The sequence below is a fragment of the Papaver somniferum genome, unplaced genomic scaffold, assembly GCF_003573695.1.
Source record: "Papaver somniferum cultivar HN1 unplaced genomic scaffold, ASM357369v1 unplaced-scaffold_81, whole genome shotgun sequence".
Taxonomy (NCBI): Eukaryota; Viridiplantae; Streptophyta; class Magnoliopsida; order Ranunculales; family Papaveraceae; genus Papaver; species Papaver somniferum.
In genome coordinates, this window is record NW_020651082.1 from 8689210 (window position 1) to 8701557 (window position 12348).

Consider the following 12348-nt stretch of genomic DNA (forward strand, 5'->3'; position numbering starts at 1 on the left):
AACCAGATTCAAAAAAAATATATTCTCTAGATTATGAACAAGAAAATTATTACAATTCTCTCTTTGTTACGCTGATAATATCTCTAAACAATAAATAATCTTAAAATGTTTTGCTAAGCTTACTTTTGCAATAATTAATTGTCTCATAAATTTTCTAGGTGATTTGTCTCACAAACAGGGGCGGAGCCAAGAATCATAGGAAGGGGGTGCAAAAATTTGCTATGGGTGCAACCAAAAATTTTAGGGGGTGCAAAAATGTAAAAATGGGCTTGTTTGTTAAAAAAAATTCTTTCATGGCTTAAAATGGGCTTTGGAGCCAGCTGGGCAGGGGTGCAAGTGTACCCCCTTGCAATGGGCTGGCTCCGCCCCTGCTCACGAACCTCCTTTCTTAGATGTGTGAAACACACTCTCTATATCTAGGTGTGTCTGTATCACAAACCATACTCTAGCTAAACATCTGTATTTATAGGTTTGGTTTGGTTTTCCCAAACCTCTTAGGAATATATTTCCTTTTTCTAGGTATATTTTCTTATCTAGGAATATTTTCTTGTCTAGGAAATATTTCCTTATTTTAATTTGGTTTCCCAAACCTCTTAGGAATCTATTTTTCCTTTATAGGAATACTGTCTTAAATCGGTAATCGCTTCTAAATTACAATTCTATCCTCAATCTGTCTTGAGGATCACTAGTTCTTTGAAGAACACATATATCAGTTGGTGACAATGTTAATATGTGAATGATGTGTTGAAACTTAAATGGATGATTCGTTGTTGTAGATAATTTTAGCGTGAACACATACGGAGAATCAGTGGCATTAAAACAGTTAAGTTTAAGGCTGGTGGCGCAATGTGTGGGTATACTATGAGATGATCATTAGATTATTTCCCACCAACTCAACTTGTTGTTCGATTTAATGGGCAAAATCTTGATTGAAACTAAGATTCTTGAGATTGAGAATTCAGAAGCAAGAAAGTCAAGTCCGTAGAGTACCGTTATGAGCCAAGAAATAGTATGTTACTAGCTTGCTAATGCTTATGGATAAGATTGGCGAAGTTCACTCCATCGAGATATACAGTCATATCCTTGCATTTGCACCCCAAGAATCTATAAATGAAAAGGTGCAGTTCAATCAACATTTCACATACACATCACCATGCCTCCTGCAATTCCTCAGCATCTCCTTGTATTACTCATTGTCCTTTGTTCTAGTTTCCCACTAGTTCAATCTGTCGTTCCTGAACACAAAACTTTCCAGTTCATTAACCAAGGTGAATTTGATAGCGCAATGCGGAATTGTGATGGGTTTATGGAAATGATTTAGAAAACAAGGTTGGTTATTTGAAAGTGAGGCTTTGATTGATTAAGGAAATGAAAATGTTACAAGAGAATTTTGTGTAGCAACTTTGAGTTACACTCTCTGTTTTACAAAGGCTCTTTGGCTCTTTCTATTAGCTCTCACTCTTACTACTTACTCACTTGAGTTGTGGATGACCACAAAGGCCAACATTTGCTTCTATTTATACTATTTCATGACCAACTACTAAGAATACTCTAGACTCGGAAATCTCTAGAGCTAATTGACCTAGATCATTCTAGAGAAAGAATTCTCTAGATACACATGATGGAAAACGTCTCAGAAGACTCTAGAATGGGCTTGCACTCTTTTTATCTTAGAAGAGTCTAGATATCTCTAGACTGGGCCTATGCATTGAGATAAGCCCATGGGAGTTTATAGTTAGCTATCTTGATAATTCTAGATTTACCCATCACAATTATCAAATGTTTTTAACACCCCCTCTTAATTGTGATGTTGAGCTTATCTCTAAAATGATTGACTTTATCCACCGTGACTGCTTTTGTGAAAAAGTCCGCATTTTGTTCTTGCGTCGGACAGAATTGGAGTTCGATTTCCTTGTTCTCTACTAACTCTCTGATGAAGTGATGTCGTAGCTCTATATGCTTCGTCCGTCCGTGGAACACTGGATTTTTTGTCATTGCAATTGTAGACATATTGTCATAGTAGATAGTTGTTGGTTCTTTTTGCTTTTGTTGTAGGTCGGTCATTATTCTTCTTAACCATACTTCTTCACATGCTGCACTTGTTGATGCTATGTACTCTGCTTCAGCTGACGATAGTGCCACCGTACTTTGTTTTTTAGAACTCCAAGAGATAAATTTTGTTCCCATACAAAAAACATAGCCTGATGTGCTCTTTCGGTCTTCAATAGAACCTGCCCAATCGCTATCTGTGAAGCCAATTAAATCATTATCTTTTTCTCTTGTATACTTGATGCCAAAATCCTTCATTCCCTTGATATACCGAAGAATTCTCTTTGCGGCTGCATAGTGTAACTTGCTTGGCTCGCTCATAAACCGAGAAACAATACTGGTAGCATTGACGATATCTGGCCTTGTATTTGTTAAGTATATCAGTGATCCGACTATACTTCTGAATAAGGTTGGATCGACTTTTGTCGCTCCATCATTTTTACCAATTTATCATTGGTACCCATTGGAGTTGCAATTGGTTTGCAATCCATCATGTTGAACCTTTTCAGTAAGTCTTCCGCATATTTTTCTTGGGAAATGAATATTTCTTCGGGAGATTGTTTTACTTGAATCCCAAGAAAATATCGCATAAGTCCTAAGTCTGTCATCTCATATTCTTTCATCATCTCCTTCTTAAATTTTTCTGCCATGTCTTGTTTTGTGCTGGCGTAAATTAAATCATCAACATAGAGACAGACGATTAGGAAATCCGTACCTTGTTTTCTATGTAGAGGATGGCTCACTTGGACTTTCTCAAATCCATTATCTCGGAAATACTTGTCGATTTTGCTGTTCCATGCACGCGGTGCTTGCTTGAGACCATATAGTGCTTTGCGGAGACGATATACCATTTTTTCTTTTCCTTTTCGGATATATCCTTGAGGTTGTTCAACGTACACCTCTTCTTCAAGTTCTCCGTTTAGGAACGCCGACTTTACGTCCAATTGGTAGACTTTCATTTTGAGCTAACACCATCCGGATTGTTTCCATGCGAGCGACTGGGGCGAATGTCTCGTTGTAGTCAATTCCTGGTTGCTGGGAATATCCTTTTGCAACTAGCCTTGCTTGTGCTTTTGAATTGACCATCTTCATTATATTTGTCTTGTAGACCCATTTCAGACCAATTATTTCTTTATCAATTGGCTGATTGACAAGCTCCCATGTCTTATTTTTCTCGATTACTCGCATTTCTTCGTCCATGGCATGTCTCCATTTTCTTCTTTTGCCGCTTCCTCATATTTTTGAGGTTCTAGTGCTATAAATGCACAATTAGATATCATAAATATCTCTTAGGGAACGCACCTTTCTAGGTGGGGCACTTGCGTCGATGAACTTGGACTTTGTTGTGTTGGACTAGGAGATCTCGGGCTTGCTGGTGGAGTACTTTCTTCTTGACGTGGCTGATCTGGCTCGTCTTCGATGAGTAGTGGAACTCGTGGTTGTCTGTTCATCATTCCAATCCCAGCTTTGAATTCATCAAAATAACATCTCTTGAAATTACCAGTTCCTTTGTATCTGGCTTTAGAAGTCTATAGGCTTTAGACTCTTCGCTGTATCCGATGAATATTAGCTTTTCTCCTTTTTCATCGAACTTTTCTCTATGTTGGGATGGAATATGTGAGTATGCTACGCAACCAAAAATTCTGAAAGAAGTTACCTCGGCTTTTTCTTATGCCAAGCTTCATATGGAGTTTTGTTGAGAACGCTTTTGTTGGCGAACGATTAAGGATGTAGACGCGTGTTGACTGCTTCGCCCAGTATGTTGGGTAGCTTCCTTGCTTTACATACTGCGAGCCATTTCCACGATCGTACGATTTTTCTTTCCGCGACGCCGTTTTGTTGTGGAGTGTATCGGACGGTAAGCTCCTTTTAATCCGTTTTCTTTGCAGTAGTTGATAAACTCTTTTGAGTAAATTCTCCACCACGGTCTGTACGGAAAACTTTATTGATGCCACTTTGCTTCTCTGCCAGCGCCTTGAATTCTAGGAATTTAGTGAATGCCTCGGACTTTTGCTCGAGAATATACACCCACATCATCCTGGTATAATCATCCACGAATAAGAGAAAATATCTTCTGTTGTTGAGTGAAGTTGTTCTTGTCGGACCGCAGATATCGGCGTGCACCAATTCGAGGGGCCTTCTTGCTCTCCACGATTCTTGTAAATGGAAGTCTAGGAACTTCCAAGAATACAACCTTCACATATTTATCTCCACCGTGATATTGGGAAGACCAATTACCATGTTTTGATTTTAGAACCTTCAAGGATCTGTAGTTGAGATGCCCGTATCTCAAATGCCATAGCTTGCTTCGTCAATATGTTGGTACTCATTGCACAATTTTCAATTGATGGCATAGATAAGGAAAGACAAAATTTCCTGACATTTTTACTTTTGCCACCAATTGCTTGTTAATTTTATCATAAATTGTGCATTCTCCGTCTTCGAAATGTAGTGAGTACCCTTTCTTATAAGTTGTCCAACACTTAATAAATTTTGAGCTAGGCCAGGAACATAAAGAACATCAGATATGTATCGAGTTTTACCTGACCTTGTACGTACGGATAACTCCTCTTCCTTCAACATTCTGGAACTTTCCATCTCCGAGTTGAGGTGGAATCTCTTGTTCCTCCAATTTTACGAAATATTCTTTGTTTCCTGTCATATGGCTGTTACATCCGCTGTCGACGTACCATATACCTTGCGATTCTTGTTGCGAGGTGAGGCAGGAATAGAATACTTGATTTTGAGAATTGTTTTTTTCGGAATAGTTTTTTTCATTAAGCCAACAATCTTTTTCCATGTGATTTAATTTATCACACTTGGTGCACTTATACTTGCAATCCTCAGTTACATGTCCAAACTTTTTGCAAACATTGCATCGGAAATTTGAGGATTTATTTTTTCCGTACCTTTGATTGTTGTTTCTATAACCTCCTTTTCCTTTTCAACGTCCGCGGTAGAAATTTCTGGGTCCTTGAGTTGACGTCGACCCTTTCTCGTACTGCGATTTGGATGACGATCCCCCTCTGGAGCTTTCTTTTCTGGCTTCTGTATTTTTCTTCTCACTGAAATTTATTTTTGATTGAAATGCCTGCTCCAATGGTTGCTCCGCGAACCTATTTATTCTTTTCTCGTGCGCCTCGAGTGAACCCATTAATTCGTGTACCGAGAGAGTCGATAAATTTTTGGACTCTTCAATGGCAGCGACGATGTGATCGAGTTTGAACGGTAAGATTCTTAATATCTTTTCTACCACTCTTTTATTTTCAATGGTATCTCCATAACTACTGATTTGATTTACTATGCCAGTAACTCTTGAGAAGAAGTTCTGGATAGTTTCATTTTCTTTCATAAGTAAATTATCAAAATCTCGCCATAAATTTTGTAGTTTAATGGAGATTACCTTTTCTGATCCTTGGGATGCTACTTTGAGAATATTCCAGGCCTCCTTCGAAGTTTTCGCCACCGAAATTCGAGGAAAAATAGTTTTGCTTACCCCTTGCTGTAGAAATAGTAGTGCTTTAGCATCCTTCTTCTTGTTTTCCTTGTACTCCTTTTTCTCTGCATCCGTCCATGACGATAGAGGTTCTGCCGACTCGGGTACCTTATAACCATCTTCTACAAAATCCCATAAGTCTTGTGAAATGAATAATGTTTTCATTTGTAAACTCCAATAATCATAACTCTCACCATCAAAAATTGGAATTAGGCTTTGGGCATAATTGAAACCTTGAATACTTTGGTTAATTGCCATGGATAGAGTTTTAGGATTACTGGGTTAGGTTTGCTCTGATACCAAATTTGATAGCGCAATGCGGAATTGTCATGGGTTTATGGAAATGATTTAGGAAACAAGGTTGCTTATTTGAAAGTGAGGCTTTGATTGATTAAGGAAATGAAAATGTTACAAGAGAATGTTGTGTAGAAACTTTGAGTTACACTCTCTGTTTTACAAAGGCTCTTTGGCTCTTTCTATTAGCTCTCACTCTTACTACTTACTCACTTGAGTTGTGGATGACCACAAAGGCCAACATTTGCTTCTATTTATACTACTTCATGAACAACTACTAAGAATACTCTAGGCTCGGAAATCTCTAGAGCTAATTGACCTAGATCATTCTAGAGAAAGAATTCTCTAGATACACATGATGGAAAATGTCTCAGAAAACTCTAGAATGGGCTTGCACTCTTTTTATCTTAGAAGAGTCTAGATATCTCTAGACTGGGCCTATGCATTGAGATAAGCCCATGGGAGTTTATAGTTAGCTATCTAGATAATTCTAGATTTACCCATCACAATTATCAAATGTTTTTAACAAAATGGTGAAGGGAAGCCGAGCCACACTAAATCAAAAATCCTAAGACCAAATCAGAAATCCACACGAAATTAAAACTCCTAAACGACATGGCTAGATGAAGCCGAGCCATACCCAATCAGAAAAAAATTTAAAATGCAACACGACGAGGCCGAGCCATACCCAATCAGAAAAAATAAAAAATGCATGACTGGGCGAGGCCAAGCTGAGCCACATCCAATTAAAAATGCGACACCACATCAAAAATGCAAGACGGGGCGAGGCGAAGCCGAGCTTTACCAAATAATATCGGGACACGACGAGGCCGGGCCATACACAATCAGAAAAAATAAAAAATGCATGACTGGACGAGGCCAAGCTGAGCCACATCCAATTAAAAATGCGACACCAAATCAAAAATGCAGGACGGGGCGAGGCGAAGCCGAGCTTTACCAAATCAAAAATATGATTCAAAGAAAGAGACAGTGATGCATTGTATTTGTAGTTGGTGCATAACTATGCCATTCTATTTGTAATTGTAGATTGAATTGGTGAACCAAGTTTGCGGAGCTGCCCGGGGTAACACGGGCAAAAAATCTAGTTATCTTTATTACAGCATCTTTCCACGATTTGGCATTATCCATGGGCTCTTGATCTTCCCGGAACATCACCATGGCACTGCTGCTGCTGTCATTGTGCCGTACGTAGCGGATGTTATGACAAGATATCTTGTTAATGTGGAAAAACTGCAATTTGACATTAATAACAGAAAGTCAATCTAGAGATTGAGCCATTAATGCGTGACAGCATCACTTGAAATTTAAAATTTGTTAGTATAATAATGCTTTGGACTTTGAATATGTTTAGATTGTTGAAGATTTGCACACGTTAGTGTAGCTTGCCCATGGTTCTTAGATATGCTCTTTTGACCAGACAATGTGAAAGCTTACTCAAATCGAAATGCCAAATCTTATCCCATTTGAGATCACTGCACCAGAAAATCTATATATAGACTCTTTGTTAATCAACATTTTACACAACCTACTCAAATCTCATGGCTCCTCCGGTTCCTCAACATTTCCTTCTGATATTCATAATCCTCCTCTGTTCTAGTATCTTATCAGTTCAATCTACAGTTCCGAGAAATAAAACTTTCAGATTCGTAAACCAAGGTGCATTTGGAGGATTTAGTGCAGAGTATTTGGCGAATTACCGTGCCGTTAAAGCCGTTTATAAAAACCCGTTCGGACTGTATTTCTATAACTCAACTCCTAATGCATATAGTCTTGCCATAGGCGCCGGTCCTCCTAACGCCGAATCAACGATGCGTTGGGTTTGGGAAGCTAATCGTAACGACCCTGTTCATGAAAAGGCTACTCTCACTTTCGGCAGTAACGGTAATTTAGTCCTTGCGGATTTTGATGGCCGTGTAGTTTGGCAGACCAACACAGCCAACAAAGGTGTTACTGGTATTTCCATGCAGCCTAATGGGAATTTAGTACTTCATGATAAAAATGGGAAGTTTGTTTGGCAGAGTTTCGATCATCCTAGCGATACCCTTTTGAGAGGTCAGTCGCTTAAGCTCGACGGTGGCAAGAAACTTGTTAGTCGCGCCGCTGAAAAAGATAGCCGGGATGGTCTTTACAGTATTCAGATGGACACAAAAGGGTTCATAATGTACATAAACGATTCAGATTTCTTACTTCTATATGCCGGTTGGGATGCTCCGGGGCTTTCAAGTGTAAAATTCGATTCCGTTCATGGAGATCCTCTTACGACTAGTCATGTTCTAAAGCTGGGTTTTGCAAAACCTGCCACTCCCTCTGAAAAAGTCATAGTACTTGAGAAAATCAATTACAATCATGCGTATACATTTCTCCGGTTAGAATCCGACGGGAACCTGAGAGTTTATGCCTACTCTACACAACTGGGATGGAGTAAGAGTTATGCGTTTTTCGGAGATACCGTGCAAGAATGCACATTGGAATCAAAATGTGGTTCAACTGCGTTCTGTGACCCAGATATATGTGCCTCTTGCCCATCTATGGTTGAGTTGGGTTGTATGTTCACTCCATGAACAACTGTATAGCTTAGCCAGTCGATTAGAGGCTGGTTTGTACTTTCGAAAATATCAATAAATTGTATCCAATCGCCTTAAGCGCACTCTCCAGCTCTCTGCCAACACACTCCTTTATACAACACTTCAATCAGTTCTCCATGAACTCTTACTTCGACTCTGTATCTTCCTTTGTCGTTCCATTTAAATAATTTCATATTTTATCCTTCTATGAACTTTTGGGTATCTACATTAAGTCTCATGACTGTTTGGTTAGACGTCAGGCTATCCCGCAGTCACAATATAATTTTTTTTGATGAATCTTATCATCTCTCTCGAGTCCCCATGTGTCATTTCTCCTTCATCTGTTCTAGCGGCGCACTGTCCGAGTCATTGGTATGTTTTGTAAACGCACTCACCTGCTTAGTCAATGCATGCTTTGTAATACGTGCCTTGTTCCCTTTTGGGCATGTTCATCTAGCTCGTGGTGCATTCTCCAACATAGCTTGGCAGTTTCCAATTTATTTTCCTCTCTCCAACTTGAGGTATCCGTCAAACCTCATAGGTCCCAGCTTCAGTTGTGTTTCCTCTAAAGACGTGTCGGAGGCGCTCTCTAAGTAGACGCACTCCCCACCGCTCCTCGATGTTCTTTCCAAAGTGTATGTCTTCTTGTCCGGGTCTTGGTTAGTGCGTCTCTATGTGCACGCTTTGCTTCCTCGTTGATACATCCCCTACGGTCAACATCATTGGTACCGACGTCTAGGTGAATTTCCAACGCCATCGTTTTGTATGTTTCCTTTCATCATGTGGTCAAAACCTTTGTGGATTCCTATTCGAATGTTGTGTTCTTACTCTGTTATTCCGTGCTTGTTTCCAACTAGGTGCATTCTCATTTTCCTTCTCTCGTTAGTCCGATATTCAAAATTGAGTCCCCTGATCATTTATTTAGATGTTAGATCATCTAAAAAATCATCTTTATCAAAAAACCGGATAATTGTGTCATCTCTCCTCTTTGTTTATTCGAAAGAAAAGTCCCCTATTCTTTGCATGGGTTTCAGTTTTTATCAGATATTTCATATTTGACCGCGCGTTGTTCTTCGACTCGTTCTTTGTGATAGTACATCTTAGTACTGTAAATACCGCCTTATCCATTTGTTATTGTCTAAACATTTTTAAGCTCTTCATTTTTCTTATCTATAACATGAGCAATTTCGAAGAAGAATACTCTGATGGAGATGGTCCTGTCGATGGTCATTCTCCATTTTCTCTGCAGGTCGATCCCTATGGCGTGGCTGGTACGGGTCGTGGTGGTAAGTCCTTAGCCTTTGCTCGTTCAAGGTATTATGACAATTACGCTGAGGCACATGTTCTCTTCCAAGATGCGTTCTTCTGATCACTTCGTTGGATTCACGATTCCGATTATTACGCCGTCTCTCGTTCCTCGATATTGCTAGTACGTGAGAACCTCGCTCATGTTGCTTTGGACTTCGACGGGTGTCCTTATCTTGATATCCGTCGGGGTGACCATGTTCTTCCAATGGTTTCCTTTGACGCCACTGGTCATGTTCCTCCACTATGGCCATCGTGGATTGCGACTATTCTTGATTGTTTATCACATAGGTCTGTTCTTGAGAATCTTAATATTTTAGACGCCTTGAAAGTTTCTAAACATCGTCATATCACACGCATTTCCCAAATGCTTCTTCGTTTGATCTTAAGGTGGTTACCTTTATTGCACACTTTCCTACTCGCGTGGGGTGAAGTGGCTCCTACCCTTGAGTATGTAGTTGCTCTGCTCCGACTTCCTATGCATGGTTCTCATTATTTTGATGAAGTTATTGGGGATCAAGCCTTGGACGATTCAAATCGAGACATTCTAGTACTCTTAAAGCTAGCTCGGTCATATTCCATCTCCCGTCCTTCTGATAAGAGCGCTGCTACATCTCCTATAGGCTCTGATGACAATGAGGTCGAGGTTTCTCCCATCGGTGGTAGACACAAGAAGAACTGCCGTGCTGAGTATTCTGCTTGGCTCAGATTCTAGACTTCTCCCCGTTCTCGAGGTGTGTCTCATGACCCCAAGGTTCTTGAGGAATTGCGGGCTATTGATTCTCGTACTGAGTTGGCTGCTTTCTTAACTTACTGGCTTGGTCATGATCTATTTGAGTATTCTAAGAAAGGCACTATTAAAGATGAGATACTCGTCATGGCTACTCTCTGTAGATGGTGGATTTTTAACAAAGGGCAAAAACCGTAAAATCATGAGGCATGTTTTTGACACGGCTTTTAGGTATGCAATGATTCATATTTTACGAATCCATGATGAATATGTTTCCGAAAGGCCTCCACTAGCTGAGCGTTCGATCCTTGGCATTTCATCGTGACCTCTATGCAAAATAACATATTTGGGCGGTTCTCCGAAGATTGAGAACTTGACTCCTTTAGGAAGTCGGTGACACTTCACCATTCCCTGATTATGTGGAGAGAATGCATAGATTCAGGCGGTTCTCTGTAGATTGAGAACACTAACGCCTTCAGGTCGTAAAAAACATCGTGACTCTCTGACTGTACCACTCAGAATGGATATGACGCTTTAACTGGCTAATATCTTTTCTGAAGACGATTATCTCCGATATGACATTCACTACTGAATTCCCAGAATAATCTATCGTTGCTCCTATTTCATGGCCGAATCCACGGCCTGATCCCATGGAATGGAAATAACAATTGCTCCTATTCCATGGTTGAATCCACGGCCTGATCTCATGGAATGGAAATAAAAATTGCTCCTATTCCATGGTCGAATCCACGGCCTGATCCCATGGAATGGAAATAACAATTTCTCTTATTCCACGGTCGAATCCACGGCCTGATCCCATGGAATGGAAATAACATTTGCTCATATTCCATGGTCGAATCCACGGCCTGATCTCATGGAATGGAAATAACAATTGCTCATATTCTATGGTCGAATCCACGGCCTGATTCCATGAAATGACAATAAACAATTGTTCTGATTCTATGATCGAATCCACGTCTTGATCTCATATAATAGCAATGAAACAACTTTATTATCTCATTACTCCGATTTCATGATCGAATCCACTGGTCTCATGAAATAGTAGTACATAAATCTTAATTACTCTGATACTATGGTCGAATTTATGATCCCATGGGATGGTAATGCTTGTTTTATTATCCTAAATTCGTAGTCAAATCCACAGCCGATCCTATGGATTAATAATGAAACATCTACTCACTTTTGTTACTCAGTTCCATGAATTATTCTCCACTGAATTTCATAAATTGATAATAAATGCTCAACGATTGGGCATCTGGACCATCACTGAGTAAGCCCCACAAAAATGGTGCAAGTGTACTCGACAATGATGCGCGACTGAGCACCTGGATGCACGAACGAGTGTCCAAAAAAATAAAACAACGAGGAATCCTTCGCAAAAAGGGAGAAAATATCAAATAATAATAATATAATGGGAGGCGCTCATGATGGGCTCATTAGCCGGCCGACCGACCGTACCCTAGCTATAGTCGGTCCGCGCCTCTCCCATTATTTTTCTTTTTTTATTATTATTGCGTGATCCCATGAAAACTCCTTAGTCTGAGCAACTTTCCTTTTTTTTGCAAAAACATGTGAATCCTTCATAACTTGGTGGATTCACCAAACAAATTATAAAATAAGAAAAAATATGCGGGACCGGGCATCCCAGCCTGCCGGCCGTTCCCTAGCCATGGCCAGTCCCACACCTCACAAATCTTTAGCTTTTTATAATTAGTATTCCTAATCTCTCAAAACTCCTCCGTTTTAACAAAAACTCATGGATTCTCCATATCTTCAAGGATTCTCCATAACTTGGAGGATTCACCAAAAATAATAATAAATTAAGAAAAGATGTGCGAGACCGGGCAACATGGTCGGTCGGCCATGTC

At 39.9% G+C, this 12348-nt stretch overlaps 1 protein-coding gene across 1 annotated transcript; it reads left to right on the forward strand.

The window, feature by feature from the left end:
• The first annotated feature begins 7343 nt into the window (after positions 1–7343).
• Positions 7344–8578, forward strand: LOC113345370 (EP1-like glycoprotein 2). The gene has a single exon (XM_026589140.1). It carries the CDS (start codon positions 7399–7401, stop codon positions 8419–8421), a length of 1023 nt encoding a protein of 340 aa, XP_026444925.1. The 5' UTR covers positions 7344–7398; the 3' UTR covers positions 8422–8578.
• Positions 8579–12348: the final 3770 nt, after the last annotated feature.

What these genes read in the sequence shown, in the direction of transcription:
- LOC113345370 (XM_026589140.1), top strand. Translation starts at nt 7,399, where the DNA reads ATGGCTCCTCCGGTTCCTCAACATTTCCTTCTGATATTCATAATCCTC.